The sequence below is a fragment of the Brachionichthys hirsutus genome, chromosome 16, assembly GCF_040956055.1.
Source record: "Brachionichthys hirsutus isolate HB-005 chromosome 16, CSIRO-AGI_Bhir_v1, whole genome shotgun sequence".
In the NCBI taxonomy this organism is placed as follows: Eukaryota; Metazoa; Chordata; class Actinopteri; order Lophiiformes; family Brachionichthyidae; genus Brachionichthys; species Brachionichthys hirsutus.
Genome location: NC_090912.1, coordinates 2,986,797 through 3,007,252, shown reverse-complemented (window position 1 = coordinate 3,007,252; position 20,456 = coordinate 2,986,797). Strand labels below are relative to the sequence as shown.

Below are 20,456 nucleotides of genomic sequence, written 5' to 3'. Positions count from 1 at the left end.
GAACCTAACAGAGGTCGGAGACGTAGTCGAAGTCCTTGAAGTAGTCCTGCTCCTTGTGGGTGAGGACGCGGCGCTCACGGGGCGGTGTTAGCGTAGGATGCTCGGCTGTGAACTCCACGTCAAAGTTGCTAATGTCTTCTTTTCCTCCGATGGTTGGGACAAAGGGGGGCGTGACTTTCCTGTGAAGGAGAGCCGTCCAGTCGGTACCCTGAAAGACATTCCCGTTTAGCCTTCAGTCAGCAAAGCCTCAAAAGACGTGAAGATTCAACACGCTCACCCTGAAGAAAGGCTGCTTCTTCACGTCCTCTGCATCCTTTTCTCCAGAGCCCAGACGTCTTTCAGGATTCCTTCTCAACAACTAGAGGCCCAAAGAAAAATGTAGCTTCGTCTATACGGTTTCTTTTGTTGCAAAAAAAGAAAGAGGAGTGGCGGAGGACTGTACCCGTCTCATGATGCCGATGGCTTCGGTGGAGAGGAAGCGGGGGTAGCGAACTTCATCGTTCACAATGCTGTCAAAAACCTCCTCCTCATCGTCACCTGGAAACGGAGACTGGAGGAAAGCGACAGGCGCTAATTTGCATCGCTAAACGGCATCACATTCACGAGAATCAGACGGATGGACAGAATGAGAGGGAAGTGAAGAATCCGCCCCACAACTGCTGCTGGACGAGCAACATAAAAACGGCCCCGCCTCTTTGCGCTCACCTCACCGACCAACATCTCGTAGACGAGAACCCCGAGTCCCCACCAGTCGACGGCTCGGGTGTAAGACGTGTCTGTCAGAACCTCGGGCGCCAGAAACTCGGGCGTTCCGCAGAATGTGCTGGTCCTGTCCCCGTAGCCCATGCCTCAGCCAGAGAAGAGCGGGAGGAGAAGAAGAAGAAGAAGCGTCGAGGGGTGAAGACGGAAAGTTATTAAATGCAGGACGGATGAGTCGTCAATAGTTGCATAATAAATAATACACAAGAAACAGAATTAAGACGCTCACCTTCTTTACAGAGTCCGAAGTCTGCTATCTTCACGAAGCCGTCTGTGTCGAGCAGCAGGTTGTCCAACTTCAGATCCCTGACAGATAAGAGCGGATTGAGACCGCGTCCGGGGTGTGTGTGTGGGGGGGGAGGGGGAGACGATCCAAAGACTCACCGATACACAATCTTATGCTCATGAAGGAACTGCAGACCCAACGCCACGCAAGCCGAGTAGAAGCTGTTGAATAAACGGCGGAGAGAAAGATGATCCGTGCTGCTCCAGACCCGGATCTGGAATGCTTCCGTTTAACTCACACGGCGCGGGGCTCGGAGAAGACGTCGGCGTGGATGTGCATCATGAGGTCGCCTCCCGCCGTGTACTCCATGACGAAACACACGTGCTCCGGCGTCTGGAAACACGCAAACAGGTTGACCAAGAAGGGGTGGCGGGAGCCGTTGACGGTCTCAAAGATCCGCTTCTCACACATCAGGCTGGCGGCAGGTGGCGGGGAGGGGTGTGTGTGTGTGTGCGTGAAACATAATTAGTGCATGACGTGGTCGCTTACGGGCGGGAATTTAGAAGGGAGGAAAATATTTGTACCTTTCTACTTCGTCCCTCGCAACGATATCGCCCTTCTTCAGGGCTTTGATGGCGAACACACTGGCCGTCCTTTTGTACTCCGACAGCAACACCTGAGAAGATTCCGATTTTAGCCATTGTAAACATCTCTTGTCCAGATCGAAACCAACAATGAGTCCGTCTGTCTATTCTATGTCATCCCGTCCATCCATCCATCCCAGAGCCAATGGAGAAACAGGAATTTTACACTTTAAAAACGGGTTACAAATATATCATTTAATTTTCTAAAAAGGCTAGGTAATTTCCCAACTGCGCACAAATGCTAATACAAAAAAAAAAATACTTTGAAAATAATAACGAAACATGTTTCAGCCATTTCAGTTGATTTTTTGACAATAAACACAAAGAAAATAAACATCATAAACTTAAAGACATGAAATTGAAGCAGCATAGGTCCTTCCTGATTCGGCGCCGTTTTATTTTTGCTCTCCACCTACTTCTGAGGAAAATATCCGACTCGTCAGCAGCTTAATGCTCCGTTATGGTCATTCGGTAGTCAGCAAATCGGCTGGCGGGTTTGTTCAAACTATTAGGAAACGGCAAGTTTGACTACCTTTCCGAAGTGGCCTCTTCCTAGCACTGCAATCAGCTTGAAGTCGTGCAGGGAAAGGGGGCCTACGCTGGGTCTGAAAGGACGATTGCAGGCAGTGGATGAAACACAACGTGATTATTAAATGACCTTAAATGATCCTTAAAATGACGACGCGTACCGTAATCTACATTAATGTTAATTTGGCTTTATCATCAGGTGTGAACAGAGACGTTACAACACAGGAGCAGATTGTGTGTGTGTGTGTGTGTGGGGGGGGGGTTGTGTTTCTGGCGTCAGGCTCCCCGTGGCGTTGTGCACCTGGTGAAAGAGTTCTGGGACAACAGCCTGGTTGGCTCCTCGTGAACGGGGACATCCGGTGTGGACGGGGACTCAGAGACTGGCGTCTGTTCCTGTGAAACCCCACAGAGGGGAAGAGCGAGAATGGAGGGGAACGCCAGTGAACAGAGGGAAAATGACAGCGTGGGAGAAACAGAAGGAGAGAGAAAGGGGGGGGGGGGGGGGGGAGGTGATTGCTAACATCCGTAACGACTTTCAGTTACAGCAAACGATATAGAGGCTCGATCTCCTGCTGGCCCTCATTGGTTTTCTATGCCTAATGCAGCTGCTCAAAATGCTAATTTTTGCAAGCTATCGCCAAAGCATGTTACGGAAATTATTCAATGTTTATGAATTCAGAAATTAACGTTAAAAAAAAATCCTTACGATTAAAATCTTCGGGCCGAATCAGTTTAACATTCATTAAAATGATTATTGCTGGATCTTAAAGGATCAATGCTCAGCCCATTATTATTATTATTGGATGCATAAGTGAAACCTTTAATTGGAGAATTTAATTGTCGCTCATTTGAAATTTCAAGAAACATCTATTTTGCAAGTAAATAGATAATAAACTTAGCTGGAAATCACATTTAAATGATGCCAAAGTCTTTTGTAAATAGACTTTAGAATAAATAATATTAGATTTTTTTTGTTCTTCACTGCTTTCGTGGGTGGGGGGGGGGGGGGGGGTCTTTGATTTCCCTGCAGTCACCAGCACACCGTTCCCACGCTTGCAGGTAGGAGGATCAGTGTAAAGATGGCTGTCTTTCTCCAGCTCAAGCCCTTCCCGTTTGGCTCGTATTCTCCCCCCCCCCCCCCTTTACTCACCAAGGAAACGGGCGCATCCACCACATCCCTCCTGATTTCAGCTTTGGGAGGCGGGTCGCTGTCCAGGTTCAGCTTCTCCACGGAGATTTCTCTGTAGGCTGCGTGACTACTAAACGTAAAGAAAACTAAAGTGAAGCTGTAACTCACTGCCGTTGAGGAAAGGGGGGGGGGGGGTCCTTATTTGTGTAGTTTGGTAGACGTGGTTCATACCCGGCGCTGTGTGTGAGGGTGCTGCTTGTGAAACTGGGAGTGTAAGCAGGCGTGTTGCTTCCACTAGGGATGGCGTTCCTTAGCAGGCGGACCCAGGTGGCGATGTCAACATTCATCTGACGAGCACGCAGAAAGGCTTTACCTGAGACACAGAGTAGAACTGTGAGTATCTGCCGCAGCATTTAGGAAAAAGGAAATCATCCTGACTGGGTTCTCTGGTTTTAATGGTTCGACACAGCTCAGAGGCTGAAGTTGAGTTTACATTTCAATCTTAGAACTCGAGTAAGAAAACAGTTGCGTACGGTCTGCTTGGTTCTGATGCATCATGGGAAAGTTAGGATTCATACCGAGAGCTTGAACCACATAAACTTAACGCTTGGCTATTTCTGCCTGCTTCCATTTCAACCAGTCTTTCTAATCTCTCTCCTGTAAGGTCCCTAAATTAGAACCCCTGGGAAGCCCCAATCATCTGAGGTAAATGCCCTTGAACATACCGTGCTGCTTTGAGAAGACTTTCTTTTGCCTCTGGAGCCTTCGGCCTCGCTCTATCACCGGGTTGAAGAAGGTCACCTGAAACGAGACCGAAACGCTAGAGCAGCATCCTGAAGCTGCGATGCCGTGTCCAGGTGGAACGTTCCCACGTTCCCTCTGCAGCAGGCCTCCATGTTAGTGCGCCTCACCATGCAACTAGTACAGGATGTAAGGTGATCCTTCCTGCAGCCTGACTAACGCAAGAACATTCAGACGCAGGGGTGGGTCCATGTCGCAGTTTAAATTCGAGATGCTATATAGAACCGTTATGTTTATGCAGTTCTACAGAAGCAGCTAATATTACATTCCGCGTTATGCACGGTCGCTACGCTGGTGTGCGTGTCCTCGCCTCGGCCAGCAGCAGCCCCTGCGGCTCCAGCTCCAGCTGGACTCGGTGTCTTTGGTTGTCCAGGAACTCTTCCAGCTTCAGGTACTTCAGGGCACACAGGGAGCGGTAATCCCTCCAGTAGACTGCAATCTCCATCTCCCTGGACTGACACGCAAACGCAAACGCCAGGGATACATCACGAAGGTTCGGCATTACTTTGTTCATTTCGTAAAACTGCAAGTTTGTAATTCTAATTCAATGTGATGGAATAAAACCCAAATGTTCCTTTTACTCCTCCAGCATTAACATGCATGCTCAGCAGAGCTTTGTGCTGCAGGATAACAGACGTCTTACTCGCTCCAGCTCTACAGTGAAGGTCTGGTCCCAGGTCTGCTCTCCGACTGTTTTCCAAACCGTCTGTCCCACCACTGCGTTCTCCAGCTTCAACACCGCGCTCACCTCCGCTGTAAAAAAACAAACAAACACACACAGCAAATGACTAACACACAACTATTAAAAGAGAATACAGCTGATACATATATATCTATAAGATCTAAAGAACACAAGAAGATTTGTTACAGGACAGCTCCTCGGTCTTGCTGGGGATCTTCAGGCTCATGCTGCTGCTGCTTCGGCTGTAGAGGCCACTCAGTTTGAAGGAGGAGCGTCCATCTCCTGGAGAGTGAGAAGGGAGGACCACCTGGGTCCCCCTGCTCCGACCTGGGACGACCTCCAGGAGCCCAACACAGCCCAGAAGATGAACCTGAAGAGTACCTGGAAGGAAAGAGCGTCTGAATACTGATCCTGATCTAGGAAGAGCCCGTAAAAGGAGCCCTGCGTCAGCCGTGAAAACCCAAACACCCGCCTCGTCATAACTCCTACCTGTGAGTGGCGACGGCTTGCTGAGGGTGCTGTATTGGTTATGGACGTAGGGGGTGCTGTGGCGGGAGCTGAAGGCCGAGGAGGAGGCCAGCACTAGCTCCTCCTTGATGAGGCAGGCCTTGGGGTGATCCTCAGGGAGCTCCAGCAGCCTCTGCTCCAGAGAGCACCTCAGCAGGTCCAGACGCTGCGACGACTCGCTCAGCCCACACTGAGCCTGCAGACACCAAACACATGGTTTGTGTGTGTGTGTGTGTGTGTGTGTGCGTGTGCTAACCCTAACCCTAACCCTGACCTCGGCCATGGCCCTCTTGTCTTGAACCTTCCCTGCGCCCAGCAGTCGAAGCATGTTCTTGGCCCCCTCCGCCATGGCGTGCTCCACACGGTAGTGATGCCACAGCTCCTCCACGCGTAGCTCCGCCCCACACAGGTCCGGCTTGCCTGGGACACCGTTTCAGGTTTACTGAACAGCATGTGAATAAAAGGGTTGATGCACAAACACCCTCCCTCATCCCAGCCTCCTTCCACCCACCTGAGAGCCGGTCCTTTCAGCCCCCCCCCCCCGCTCTGTCCCGCCTACTCTTTCACCTCTGGTAAATGAGGCATGGCTTTTAGTTGTTGGGCAACATCAAGGGGATGCAGGAACATCAATAAGGCTCTAACCGGAGTGAGCGAGCGCTCTGTAATGGGCAGCGTGTGTGTGCGAGTGTGTGTTTGACTGGACGCCCTTCCTCTGTGAAGTTCTGAAGAAAGAATTGATCCGTTACTACCCCCGCGTCATAAAATATGCAGTGTTTATCAGCTGCAAAGAGTGACAGGTGGGATGAAAGCGGACCTGAACGATAAGAGCGAGGATTAAAAGCGAAAGCGTGCGCAGTACTTTGATTGTCCTCGGACTGCTCCGTGGCCTGCATGGCCTTTCGGATCTGCATGCGGATGATGTCGATCTTTGTCTTGCTGTCCTGCAGCATTTGTTGAGCCGTCTGCAGAAACTTTTTGTCCTGCCGGGGGGGGCAGGTAGGAGTAAAGGTCAACAGACCGAATGCTACAGAACGGCGAGGCGGACGGCCGAGCCGGGGGAATACCTTTGTGCCTCCGTTGGCGTAGATCGGGATCATATTCTCTGCTCCCTGCTTGACCTTCAGCTCAATGTTCAGCTGCCGCTCCAAGGCAGCGATGCGGTGCTGGCTGGCAGACATCCGGTTGACCGATCCCGGAGAATCGGGGGCATCTGGGCAAGGAGAATATTCAGATTCCACGAGTTAAGGTTAACGTTGGCTGCAGGTTTTAATTAAAAGATCATTCTCAGCATCTGTTGGACTGGAAAACATTCAAAAAGCTTTTACATGTATTTTCCGTGTTTGAGGAAGTCGATGCTTTCAGTTCCTACCAGCCGCGCGACGAGCACGGATGAAACATTTCATCTACTTTTTTTGGTTTTAACTCATTTCTCTGGTAATCCAGTTACAAACGGGAAACACCTTGAAAGACATTCCTTACTGGTTTGTCATGAAGATTAAAACTGACACTGTTATTGCTCTTTCTGAGCTATGCTGGCGGCGTTGGCTCTGCAACTAGCAAAAGAAACACAATCATCAGGTTCTGAACGGCCTGCAGAAACTACCTCTTGTGGGTTAGAAGCTAGTAACTTCTCCTTGGTAGGTATTCTACCTTTGCTGTCATCAGTGCCTTTCACCACAATGTGGGCGTCCAGCTCCTGCAGCTGAGCGTGGAGGGACTCCAGCTTGCGCTTGGAGCTGCGGAGCTGCGAGTCCACCTGTTGGGCGTTCCTCTTGTCGGTGGTGGCCCGGCGCAGGTTCTCCGCGCCCTCCTTGATCTTGAGCTCCTTGCGGATCTCCCTACGGATTCTCTCGCGGTGCTCGTCCAGGCGCTGCTGCACGCTGGAGTCGGAGAAATCAGAGTTTTGGTCCAGACCGAGCTGCTGGAGCACCGACAGCCCGCCTGGATCGCTCTGAAGAAGAAAGGAAAGGATGAGAATAAGCCGCAAAGGAGAAGGCAGAGGTGGTGTTGTGATGTGAGGAGACAACCAGCTCTCTCGTGTATCTGATGCGATTCAGACGGAAACGTTCACTAACAAGGAAATGCTTTTCTTCTGTACGTTAAGCCACACCATTTAGTGCTAGATGTTCACCAGGATGACACACCCTCCGGTCCTTTGGTGAATCTAAAGTTCTGAATATGTGCTCTGGAGAAGCCGTTTAAAGTCATCTTCAAATGGAAAAGTAAAAAAAAAAAGATCTGTAGAGAAACTTTATAGTGGTTAATTCATGTCTGAGGGTGAAATGTACAGTTTGCAAGAAATGTTCAGGACAAAAAGGACCTTAGTTAAACTATCCAAAATATCTAAAAGGCCTAATACGTAAAATTGAAGGAATTTAAAGTTTGTGAGATTTGCCCTGAATAAAAATAAATGATCACAAACATACAGCTGCAGATCCCGACAAAGTCGAAACTAAAAATTCAAATGTTCCACACTAATAACACAATAACAGCTGCGTATGTTTCCATGCACAGAGACCCCGCCCCACACACACACACACAATGTCTTCATGAAACTGTGGAAAAGGAAGTCAGTGTTTAATAGTAGATATCATCAGCTCAACACACACACACACACACACACACACAGCTGCCCCCACCCTGTGTTTCATGGTGCTGAAGGCCTTTCAGCGCCCCACGCAGCCAGCCATCCAGCTTAGCATATCTGATTACAGCTTCTTAGATCTGGGTGTCCGTCCAGCTCCATGCAGGCCGGGGCTGCAGCTCGGCTTGCATTAAGACCATAATCCATCAGTAACACAATACGACACACGGCAGGGAGGCCCGGGCCGACCTGAGCGCTGGGCGACTTCAACAGCTGCTTTAATGCACTGATAGGTCATTGCACAACTGGGCGTGTTTCAAAACTGGACGTTGAACAATTGCCGGAAGACTAATAATACTTCTAATTGGGATATTTTAATCACATGGACATTTACACGTCATAACGGGGCTCCGACGTGGCTGCAGTGACTCGATTGCCACAATTGCTCAAAGCAGAAGAGAAAGCCGAGGCAGAAACGCAACATGAACGACAGGAAGGGAGAATTCGGGCCGCGACGCACGCACAAGTTCCAGCGCGGCGTTTCAGAGCGAGGCGGACGGGACGGCAGCCCGCAGAGAACACAGCAATGTCAAACAAGAACAATGAAGAAGACAGAAGAAAGTAGGTCCGCAGTTATGGATGGAAATACACGGCGGCCATGTTGAGGCCTGCTCTGGTCGCCTACCAAAGACTCTGTCTCACTCTGTACTGGGGAGTCAACCAGCTGATCCTGAAGCAGGTCCTCCGGTGAACCCTCATCGGCCATTGTTGGGCCTCTCTGTGGCTTCGCTCCGGGGGGCCCCCCCGGCCCTATCCTCAGGCCGCAGCGAGTGCTTTTCCTGATCCTCAAAGTGCAGGATATCCTTCCCGCCAGGAATCAAAGCCAGTCTAGAACCGAAGCGAGTGCACGAGGAGGAGGAGAGGAACGGAGAACAGCAGGAACCGAACCCCACCTCGCTCCTTCCTGTTCTGCTCTACGCCCGTTAGAGCCTGAGGCGTCAATCAGACTCCCTCCCGCACACACCGAGTGTGGTTTCGTAAGCGAGAGAGCTCACAGCCACTCAGCTTCCTGCTACCGGGTCTCCGAAGCCGAGCCGCTGGATATTGCAACAGATTGCGGTTTTGTTAAATGGACTGTCAGGACCTTGCTAAACTTTGTGCACACATGTCAAGTATCATCAGTAAATACAGACGCAGCGTTCATTCTATAAGCTGCACAAGGTCAACCCGACAGAACAGTCACTGTGCAGCAGCATGACATGGACTCTTCTTCTTTCTAATGAAAGTGGGATCACTTCTCTGGAGATGATATGCCCCCCCCCATCCCAGAAATACAACTTTGAGTTCTCCTCACATCCTCAAACCTGCACACAGCCTCATTCAGCAGGCAGTGTGATTTGGGTTGTTAGGAGGATGAGGTGAACATGAAAAAAAACTACACGCACACACCCGAGTACATGGGGTGTGTGTGCATAAAGTTATGAAAAAAATACTTATCCGTTTTTGAGTTAAAGCTCATCCGAGACAAAACAAACTCAGAGGATCAACTCAAATTGTAACCTTAGAAACAGGAATAAAAAGGAACCACTTTAGTGCAGTTTATGGAAAGTTGCATGAAAACCAATGAAATGCTCCCGAGTAATGCTCCGGACAGAAAATGTAATGAACGCACAGACGGAAGCCAAACCGCTTTATCCGCCATCCACTTTGTGGATAACACAGCGATGGATACCAAATGGGTAATCTAAATGAAACACTGCCGGCAAAGGAGCTTGAGCACATGGATGCATTAACACTCGTATGGTACGTGCATTCACTCACACACACACACACACACACACACACACACACACACAACAACTAATGGTATATAATGAATAAAACAGCACTGTAAGAGAGCACTAACAGGAGGAAACCTTTCCTTCTTTATGTCAACACAGCAGTTCAGAGGGACGTCTGCACGAAACGCCGAGTTAACTTCAGGACGCGCTCGCAAGTAGAAAGAGCGCAGACCTCCACCAAGCAGCTCATTCCCCTCCTAATTGGATTTATACCATCCACATGGTGATCCGGAACATCAACAAAAGGTTCCAAGTTATATTTGGTATCTTTATACGCCAACCATGAAAAGTAAAAGTGAAGCGGAGTTGATGTGTATTAACTGATATTTGAATCCGTAAATGGGGTTTTCAATGTTAATGTTTTTTCCTGAATGCGTTCTGCATCCGATCCGGATGAAATTTGGAGGTATGATAGAAGCCCCCGCCCTACATGACTGTGTCAAATTCCGTAAACATCGGTCAACAATCAAATAAAATATTGAGGAGCCAATTTTGAAGCTCTATTGAACCTTCTTATTTTAATTGTGTGAAGTACAAATTCACCAGAAGGACACATTCCCAGCAGACTCCCAGTCGCTCCACGTTATGATTTAAATCCTGGCCCTCTATGAATGAGTTAAAGGCTTACAGGATGTACCTTGGACTGAGTATGTGTGCCTGTTAATCCCCAAAGTCCCTCATATTCCGGGGCGATTCTGCTGCCAAATCACTTTTTTACAGTGCGACACAGCAAGTAAGTATGTCAGCTGCACCAGCAAAGCTTAATGAAGACATAAGAATCAGAACAGAGGCTTCGATAAACAGCAGCAGGAGTTGTGCAGAAGGTTCCGTGAGAAGATGCGAGCGTTTCTGCTCAGCTGCATGAATGGCATCTTTATGAAAGGGTCGAGCTCCTTAAGAGAACTCGCTAAATGCTTGTGTTCCCGGCTTGGCCCATTGTGAACGCCGCGGCAACAAGCAGCCGCTCTGTTCGGGTTCTTGAGGAATAAGGCTGCGTAAAACCCTGATGAGAAAATCTCTCCAGTTCACCGACTTAAACGATTTCTGTCACGTGTGCAAGGAGCTGCTCGAGACAAATGGCAACTGTCAGGGAACAATCAATGTGAAATGATTGAGTTATTTTTCTACAAAAAGCAGAGAGCGAGAGAGAGAGCAGCCAAGAGATTAAAAGGTCCATGGATTTGAATCCAACAGCGCTACCTCACTCTTCCCATAATGCTCCATTGAGCACAACCTGCATGTAAAAAAAAGGCAGCAAAACAAAGTTGTTGACCTGCAACAGTCAACCTGCATGAAGGTTTTAGACAGAGGAGAACTAAATGTCTTACTAAGATGTTTAAATATGTAGAGTCGAAAATAATAAAAGGACACATTTCTGGCATCCGTGCTGGGGGGGGGGGGGGGGGGGTTCTGCATCTGTTTGAGGCATCTCATCGTCCACATTAAAATAACATCCTACACTTTCTCCTTCTCCCCCAAAGGGAGTCAAATACGGCATCGGGATGCGGGATTTTTTAAATTTTTGTCGGTGTTTTGGAACAGATGCACCGAAACGCAGTCGCTTTCCAGCAGAGAGGTGAGAAGACGGAACCTGCCGGCCTGCGATGCTCTAAACATAGATTCTCCGGTGTTGCATTCAGGCACGACTGTTCCATAATTCAGCATCACACAGGAATCTGACAGTCATGCAAAAGCCAAAAAAAAAAAACCCCCAGTACAAAACATGAATAAAACACTCATTAGCATACCCCCCCACCGACTGGGACCAATCCAAACTCAGATGATGTGTCAATCGAGCGTGGATGTCCGTGACAGAGAACCAGGCTCACGCATTTGGGCAACCGAGTCGCCTCCGATGGTCAGAGGAGAAGACGGATTGGAAAGGGATGTAACGGAATGGTTGAGCAGGCATGACGGTAATGGACTTGGAAAGCAGATTAGAAATGATTATGGCAGAAGGGCTGAGGGGGGATGAGAGGTCCGTTCTGTGATGCAGATTATTATCTGATCCCCTTTTACTGATGCTGTTGATTACGATGGCGTGCCGCTCATAAACACAGAGGAAAAAGACAGGCAGCACAAACGTTCAGGGCTGTGCTTCAACCATAAGACCGGGGTACCTTTACGTTTCCTTGGTCACTGCAGGCCTTTGCTTAAACAGCACTAAATAAACTGGTTTTGCAAAGGGAGGCTTTCCCGTCAGATAATTCGTGAAAATTGAACTCTAGTGGACCCCCCCCACCCCCCCTCGATGCTGCATCCTATTCATTAAGGACAATTTATCCTCCTCCAGTTACCGGTTTTATAATCTCCTTTGCATTGTTGATGCTGGGTGGAAAGAAACGCTCTGGCATCTGACTGCTATTTGTGTCTCACAATGTGATTGTTCAAACAGCTCAGCCCGAGAGACTTTAATAAGAACCATGGCTGCAGTTTGGGTTACGTTTCAAAAGGACGACTTGTTGATGTCTCCCCCCGTCAAGTCGTTTGTCCTCCCCCCCGTCTGTCTGATTTTTTTTACGGCCTCTGGGCTGACAGGACAGACAGTCCAGTGTCGAGGCCGAAATCACGAAGCCTCCGGTCTGCGCCTCCGTAAACCCAACACCACCATCAGAGCGCGACACGCAGGCAGATCGCATGTCCCCAACATAAAGGAGGGACAGCGCATCTCATGCGCCTCAGGTTAAACCGCAACCAGGTCACACGGCGCCGGTTCTTCTTTCTTTCTGCATCAGTTTCCAGGCTGTCCCATCCATGAAAGTGAAAATGGCCGAAGGGGAAAATAAAATAAATCATGTTTAAAAGTTCATTTTAATTTGTGAAGGTCCAACTCGAAGAAGAAGAAGAAGAAGAAGAAATCAAAAGCATGTAACAGGATATGAAAATTGTGTTTTTGCTGGCCACTACAGAGGCAGTGGAGACGGCGCTGCTTGAGGTCCGACCGGTGGCGTGCAGAAAGGTTCTGTTGTTGCACTACTGCGTTACAGAAACATCTGGTAACGCACTCCAAGCTGCTTCTATGCAGGTTTATCTTCCATTGCAACTCAGCACATTTTCACATGAGCTGCATCGTGCCGGATCTCGTTTGTTCTTCAAGTGACAAACCAACAGCAGACATCTCATCGTAAGCATTACAAAACCAATCGATGCTCCCAGGTGAATGCGTGGCTCCACACACTTGGTGACCTTCCCGTCGTGTGAGTCACACACCGAGGGGAACATTTCCAGGAGGAATCTGCGACATGTTCTCTAAAGCAAACACCTCTTCTCTAAATCGTCCTTCTCAGCCTTCTCACATTCTCCAGTCCTGTACAAGCCATTCTAGAATCTCTTAAAGGCCGAAAACACTCACAAGACATTCTGTGAAATAGGCCGAATGCATCTGGACAAATGGGACGAGCAGCTCGTCCAGCCGTTTTATTTTATTTTATTGCATCTTTTGACCCGGTATCACTGAAAAACTAATCCTCTGAAAGCCCAGTAGAGCAACAACAGCTGGTGCTCAGACTGGTCAGCTGAATGGAAGATGCATTTTTTTCCCCTCTTCATTGGCATTTCAGCTATCAGAATTCCACACAGGCACTATTAGGGACTACTTGATTCCACCGCGGTGAGGGCCCGGCACTCATCACACGTTTACTGACCAATGCCATGAAGATGTTCCATCACCGGATCAACGCTGTGCTGCGTTTCTACTGGTGTATCTGACAGACAGATTTCTGCAGACAGTGGGGGGGGGGGTGTCTGTGACTGAGGGCACTAATGCTACACTCCTCCGAGGTCAGAGACACAGTCTCCTAATCCTATTAGCCATAACCGTGGCAGCTGGAGACACATTATGGCGAGCGTCACGCAGGACATCACTTCGACACACGTGGGACCTTCGACACGCGCAGCTACGCTCACGAGTCCGCCGATGCCATCACACGCCTCCACTCTTACATGATCAATAAAAGTCATTTGGTCAGGGCCTCAGCGAAGGAGCAGCAGCTCCTCTTGCACAAGTCAAAACATAATAACTAGAGGAAACCAACACGAATAAAGAATTCATGAGAGGGTGGCCACAAAGTGTGCGGCTAGCTTGGTGCGGATGCGATGCGCGCCGGCTCGGGGCTGAGCGCCTATCCTCAGCAGGAGGCTCGATTCGTATCATCTCGAGGAGGAGGAGGAGGAGGAGGAGGAGGAGGAGGAGGAGGAGGAGCGGCGCTAATGCAGGAGTGGCAAACAAGAGAGAGGAGGGAGGATAACACAACCACTTTACGCTCCTCTCTGAGTCGGTCCAATCTGCATCATCACCGACCCTTACAGTTAACGTTTCCCCTCCACCGAGGTCACTGCAATACAAGCCCTTTAAAGTAGGCCCAACACCACAACGGCTTCCATGACTCACGCCTGCAGACCCCCCCCCCCCAGAGGGCAGCTACTGGGCCACAAATCTGAAATCATTGCAATTCATTTGGGCAAATCTAATCCGCACAAATGCTTTAGAAGAAGTACTTCCTGGTGTGTTTTTAACTGATGGCTTTGAGGGATTTGTACTTGCCTTGTGTATTCCAAACCATATTTCACTAATGATGTTTTGTTTTCTCCTTGTAGATCTAGATCAGTAACATTTGACAATTTGACACCAAGAAAATCAGAACAGATATTTTGAGCTACGTTCAAGTCTGTGTTGATAATATTACTTCATATCACCAAGCCTGACACCTCACTTGGATCCAGGTCAGACGCTAACAGGCCATGTGTCATCTTTATCCAAAAAAAAAAATCACATTTTCAAGTTTTAATGCTTTTACTGAATCTAAAATGTGACTTTATTGATATTAATTTTAATTTGATTAATTTCATTCGCTTAATTAAGTCTCTCAACACTTTTAGTCTTCAGAGGAGAAGCTATTAAGGTGCATCATGGGACCTGTAGGATTTTCTTTTTGCAACTTGAACCAATCTAGGTAAATGAGATTGTCTTTGCAGCTTTAAATTTGTTTGAAGTGCAATATTGAATAGAAACACAAACAAACAGACACAGATCTCACAGGTCTCCTCTTCCGGCCACCACAGATACCAGAATCAGTTAGAGCATCTCTGGATGCTCCTCCATTGGCTCTTATCGTGCATACATTGAAGGTCTAATACCAGTATACAAATGACTACTGTGTAATTATCACAATTAGTCAGGTTAAAAGTTAGTAAACTCACATGCAGGTCGTTATTGGCCATCATGTGCAGAGCTTCCAGCCAATTAGAAGGCGACGAGAAGTCCCTTCTCTTAATGTTTTGGTCACTTTGTTCCAGACGTCAAAACATTGTGGGAATTACAGCCGAAGTCATCCAGTCCCGGTGATCGATGGCCTTGTTCCATTAAAAAAAAAAAACACTCAGCAGCAAAGACGCCGTTTGATGCACCGAAAAACACGCAAATCAAAGGTTAGCATTGTGACACCGGAGGCGCAGGTGGGCAGAGGAGAGAGGAGGAGACCATCACCTCCTGGCTGCAGGACGGCAACTCCGGGACTCCGATCTGCATCATGCGGTGCATTCTGTGCTGGATCCGTCTGAGTGCGACTGCTGCTACCGGCTGTGTTCTCATCCTCAGGGAGGAAAGCTGCGAGAAATCCCTGCAGGATCAGCGCCACGCTCCACGCCGCGCTCCGCTCCACGCCGCGCCGCGCCACACCGAGGCCGTCTCTGCTGCTCTCCGGAAGGCTGAGAGCCGGTGACAGATGCTGGGGAAGAGGAGGAACACATATTAAAGTCCGTTTAAGAGGAACAAGTGACACTTCCGGTTGCATCCTTCATAATAAAGTCGAATTGCGCGTCAATTTACGAAATGTAGTCAGTAAAAATGTACACAATTTAAATGTTTGCGGTGTGTATTCTGGAATGTTTCTTTTTTCCTGATATCTGAAATATAAATTAGAAATAAAGTGTCAGATATGCGCAATAGCTAGCAAGCTACACCAGGAAGCCGTGGATTAGATTAAGCAGTTGAAAACATTCAATTAGCAAAGTAGAACAATGTTTACTAAGATATTTACAAGAACTCTACTCACATGCTTTTTTTGGTTGTACTTGGAAGCACTGGTCAGCTGCATATGCAGCCGGCTACATATGCTCAGGATCAGCACTGGACAGCTCCATAGGTGCATGTGGAGCTGTCCAGTGCTGATCCCGAGGGTGAACTTCAGCACTGGTTTGACAACCCTGATATAAAGCATGTACTACATATTATATACTGGTATAAAACACAGTAGTGTAATATTCTAAAGTCAGTGGCAAGTGAAAACAGCAGGTTCAATTTGTTGCTCCTCCTTTATTGTCTTAGTTTGCTGAACTGAAATGGCAACAAATCCCATACGACGTCCAACGTCCTACATCTGATTAGGAATTCTTAGAAAATCAGTAGCCACCTTTAAAGAGCTTTTTTTTTTTTTTTTTTGTATCTCGTCGTGTATTTGACCTCAGGGTGTATTTTGAGGAATTTGTGCGCTCCGATAAAGCGCATGCTTTTATTTTGACGGTACTTCCTGTATGTATTTCTGCGTGGGAGCTTTCCTCAGCTTGCTCAACAAGCCAGCATGTTGCGCTATCAGGTTCAACAGGTCACAGGTCACCGCTAATGGAAGGACATTTCAGCCTTCTGAATTGTAGCTTTATTTATACCTTTATTTGAGTTGGCATTAAAGCCAATGGCACAGTTTTTTTTTATTTTTATGAATGGATTCTAAAAAGGATGGTCAGATGAATCCACTCAATGAGGCGTGGGTTAGTTGCAACTTGTCAACAAACTCTACGCACTGACATTAGCAGCAAGGTCAGTGTTTTTCCGTCCTGATGGATACAACGAATGAAAGGTTCAGGGACTTGTCATTTGTGTACACCCACATTATCCTGCGAGGAAGTGTATTTAGGCAACAACACAAGTGCGTGGATGGACTGTGGTTGAGTCCGTATGCACAGTACCTGAGGAAACGTGCTCTGAGATCTGGAGTCGTTCCTGAACAGCCCAAGAGCTCGGCATCCAATATTCTCTCTCTAAATTAGGTTTATTCTTCTTATAATTATTTCCCTATGCATAACAACAGTCTTGACAGTAGGATATCTGTGTTTTCGTCATTGAGAACGTTGACAACTGCAGTTTTATAACTACGCAGACAAATATTTCTTACTCGTGAATACTGAATTAAAGGAAAAAAAACACAAGGACAAAAGATTCAAGCGAGTTTATTTCATAGTCAGAGAGATGATTCTGCCACTGGCACAAGGACAACACAAACATTTCAAAAATGATAATCATTCACAAACAAAACTATTAGCAAAGTAAACACCAAAACTGTGTGTTGATTGTATTATATTAAAATTAATCTCAAACTTACATGACAATATTAACGAAAAGGGCACTCGGAAGTTTAAAACTAGAACACAAGTTTAACCACAAATACATGCAATATTATTGTATATGAATAAATCAGTGGTTATGAAGGTTACGCTTATTTATAAGAATGCATAAATTAAACTCGTATCAAATCTTTGATATGATCGTATATAGCAGCATAGGATTGGTGTCTGTTTTATTTTCACTCAACTTAGATTCACAAACATGCATGACGTAGCTGTAGTATAAAGTGCTAAATGATTTATAAAACTCTTCTCTGTAGACGAATGCTTTCACAAATCAGAAATATTAACTTGGGATCCGTGCAAGCCTTGTTTAGTAGCATTAATAGTAGCATCAAAGCCACTCATGATTCATTGCAAAAACATCACAGCGACGTTGCATGTCATTCATGCCACCAACAGGGGGCGGTGTCGCTTTCTTTATCCGTGTCCTCCACGCGACCTCCCCTTCTCGAGCAGACACAAAGAAACAGGCGCTGCTCTGCTTCACACCAAACACCTGCTGCGTGTTTTTTTTATACATTACACAAACCAAACAGCAGTGAAATATTTATAAAGATAGTTTTCTGTTCTGATGAAGACAAGTTTTGAGATGTGTTGTCCCCCCCCCCCCCCCACCCCACCCCCCACCCCCCACCCCCCACCCACCAGAGCTGGCCCTTTGTCTCATCTTCCATCATCTTGGCATTCTCCTTTCTCTCCCTCCATGACATCATCTATAACCTCAAGCCGCCCCCATGGATACTGGCAGACCCAGGAAATGAGCTATCAACTTTGGAATGTTGAACCCACCCACCCCCAGCAGCACCCTCTGAGCCCCCCCTGGCTGTCCCTTAGGCAGAACAACGAGAGCCTTCTTCCGTCCGCCCCCCCCCCCCCCCCCTGCTCCCTGACAACTCCATTAGGTCCATGAAAACCTGGTTGTCAAGTGAAGTCAAAGCAGCATGTGACTCCACACCAGTATGTGGGGGGGGGGGGGGGGGGGCATCGACACCCTAACACAAAGGCTTGTTTCAAATATATAATTTTTTTAACACAATGAGGATTTTTGGTTCACAAATACATCATATCTATTCACAGTACTGTCACTTACCTGCAGGAATATTTGGTCCACGCAATAAATAGAAGAAAGGAAAAACGAGAGCGACACGTCGTCGCTCCAGACCGACATTTGGTCTCCGTATCTGGATGAGACGTCTAAAAGAGACGCTGCTATTGGGTGGGACACAGCAGCAGTGTCTCTAAAGACCCAGCAGAGGAAACACGCTCTAATGCGGTGGACACTGGACAGGGTGTGGGACGAGCCACACGAATCTGCTCTACAGCGCATATCTGTTATCAATTTCAGGCCGAGCTTAGAGGCTCATATGATGCAACTTGTGATCGTATTAAAAACGTAATGAAGCGACTCCTTTATCATTCCGGCTTCAGATTCCTTTAACTGCTGAACCTGCTCAGCCTGTGTTCAGTGCTGCGTCTCCACCTCCACCACGGTCCAGTCTCCCGGAGGGCAGCCCCCCTGGCTGTCCGGGGAGTAGCTGCTGACGGAGGTGACGGTCGCTGCAGGAGGCCTGAACTGGGGCAGCAGCCCGGCCCACGTGCTGCTCTCCAAGGGGCTCAGGGTGCCTCCTGTCCCCACGGGGAGGAGCAGGAGAGGAGGGCAGCCTCCCTCTCCAGCCAGCATCAAGGTCTGGTTGATGAGCTGCTGGACCACGCCCACATTCTCGTTCCATTCCAGCTCCTGCGGCGGCGCCGGACGGAGCCGCCTCTGGCAATCCCGATTGGCGCTCCGGGACGATGGCACCCTCGTCCCCATCGCCCGCACGTTCCTGTTGCGCTCCCCCCTTGCCTCGTCCTCCTCATCGCTGGTTTCCATGGCTTCATAGATGGTGCAGAGACCGGAGGAAGTGGAGAACACGACGCCGGTCGGGCTCCTCCTGAGCTGTTTCTGCTGCTGCAGCTCCAGCTGCCACTGCGTGACCTGCCTGCGCTGCCGATGCTCCTGCTGCTGCTGCTGCAGCTGCAGCTGGAGGAGCTCCCTCCGCTGCTTCTCCAGCTGCTTCTGCTGCTCCAGCCTCAGGTGCTCCTCCTCAAGCCACTGCCTCTTCTGCCTCTCCTGGTCTCGGCGGTGCTGCATCTCCCTTATCTTCTCTTGGTGCTGTTCAAGCCTCCTTAGCTGCGCTCCACCGGCGCATCGCTCAGCACCGGGCTCAATCAAAGGCGAATAGGACGCCATGTTAGTGAAATGTGCCACCAGAGTGGGATCGATGGGCCTTCTGTTTCCTGGGACCAAAGCCATGTAGTGGCCATTGGCTACTGGAAACCCACTGGCGTAGTTCAGGTTCCAGTTGTTTTCCTGGACGTTTGATCTGGTCTTGTAATCTTCTTTCTCGTCTCCTGTGAGACAGTCAAGATCACTTGGTTCATCCATTAGAGACGCAATTATCAAACAAAACAGGCAGAGACCGGGAAGAAGAGGGTTCAGGTGCGATTTGTCACACAAGAGTAACAAAAAAAAACGACACAGGATCACGGTAATACGTCTACGAAATGGGAAACGGGAACATCTCATGAGGATTTCTCTCTTATATAAAAGTTGTACTTTTATATAACCATACGTTTCCCCTTGCTTGCTTTAATGTCTACCAGTTAAGTTCTTCTCTTTTTTAATGCTTTGGTTATCATGCAAGACATTAACAGTACAATACAGACAACAGGTGATTGAGAGAGACGAAAACACACAGGAAAAGAAAATAAAGACAAAAACGTCTGTGTAAAATATCTCAAATATGTCGTTTGTAATCACCAAGTTATGACAGTTAGTCTTTGAAAAAGCAATGCCTATGTAAACACACACGAATAAAAAGCAAAGCAGCGTCCCAGAATAAAAACCTGAAGCATCTCTTCGGTATCATCGGAGTACTGCATGCAGGTACGAGGACTTCGCTTCCACATTGGGCTTTTGCTACGGAGGAGCAGGCAGGTCAGAGGAAAAAGGCATGAGAGGGAGAGAAGTGTTTGCTCTTCATCATTTAACGAAAGAAAGGCCGTTGCAACGCGCCGGTCAAAAGGAGCTTTCTCCGTGTTTAACGTGTCGTATTTATATTTGAAGTTTGATCCTATTTGAACGTAGAAATCTCAGAATGTATTTTGTGTTACTTCACGACACAACACCGTTGTACAATGTTGCATCACTTCCTGTTTAGCGGTTCTTGTCATGGTGATAAGCAAGAGGAAGGCGGAAATAAATGCAGAGACTCACGGCTCAAACACGAGGACAATCATTTCAGGCATGCTGGATCCACAGGGAAAATAAGAAACGGGAACGAAATGCCTTGCGATGACGTTTTAATGGAA

The 20,456-nt window shown here is 48.1% G+C and overlaps 1 protein-coding gene across 1 annotated transcript; it reads right to left on the bottom strand.

Annotated features, from left to right (window-relative positions):
* On the bottom strand, positions 1-8,626 carry LOC137905295 (serine/threonine-protein kinase N2-like). Its single transcript, XM_068749515.1, has 22 exons — positions 8,546-8,626; positions 6,927-7,227; positions 6,341-6,486; positions 6,136-6,256; positions 5,551-5,696; positions 5,259-5,472; positions 4,956-5,150; positions 4,731-4,840; positions 4,398-4,541; positions 4,012-4,087; positions 3,518-3,659; positions 3,308-3,398; positions 2,459-2,550; positions 2,162-2,234; positions 1,570-1,661; positions 1,284-1,460; positions 1,144-1,206; positions 989-1,065; positions 706-848; positions 443-550; positions 278-358; positions 1-208 (listed from the first exon to the last, which is right to left on the bottom strand). Exons 1-22 carry the CDS (start codon positions 8,624-8,626, stop codon positions 5-7), a joined length of 2,877 nt encoding a protein of 958 aa, XP_068605616.1. The 3' UTR covers positions 1-4.
* Between the last annotated feature and the right edge of the window lie 11,830 nt (positions 8,627-20,456).

Bases quoted from the DNA above. Each gene is read 5' to 3' on its own strand.
- LOC137905295 (XM_068749515.1), bottom strand. From the start codon at position 8,626: ATGGCCGATGAGGGTTCACCGGAGGACCTGCTTCAGGATCAGCTGGTT. The intron at 6,257-6,340 runs GTATTCCCCCGG...CCCCCCCGGCAG, and splicing joins ACGCCAACGGAGGCACAAAG to GACAAAAAGTTTCTGCAGAC. The intron at 359-442 runs GTACAGTCCTCC...TTGGGCCTCTAG, and splicing joins CCATCGGCATCATGAGACGG to TTGTTGAGAAGGAATCCTGA.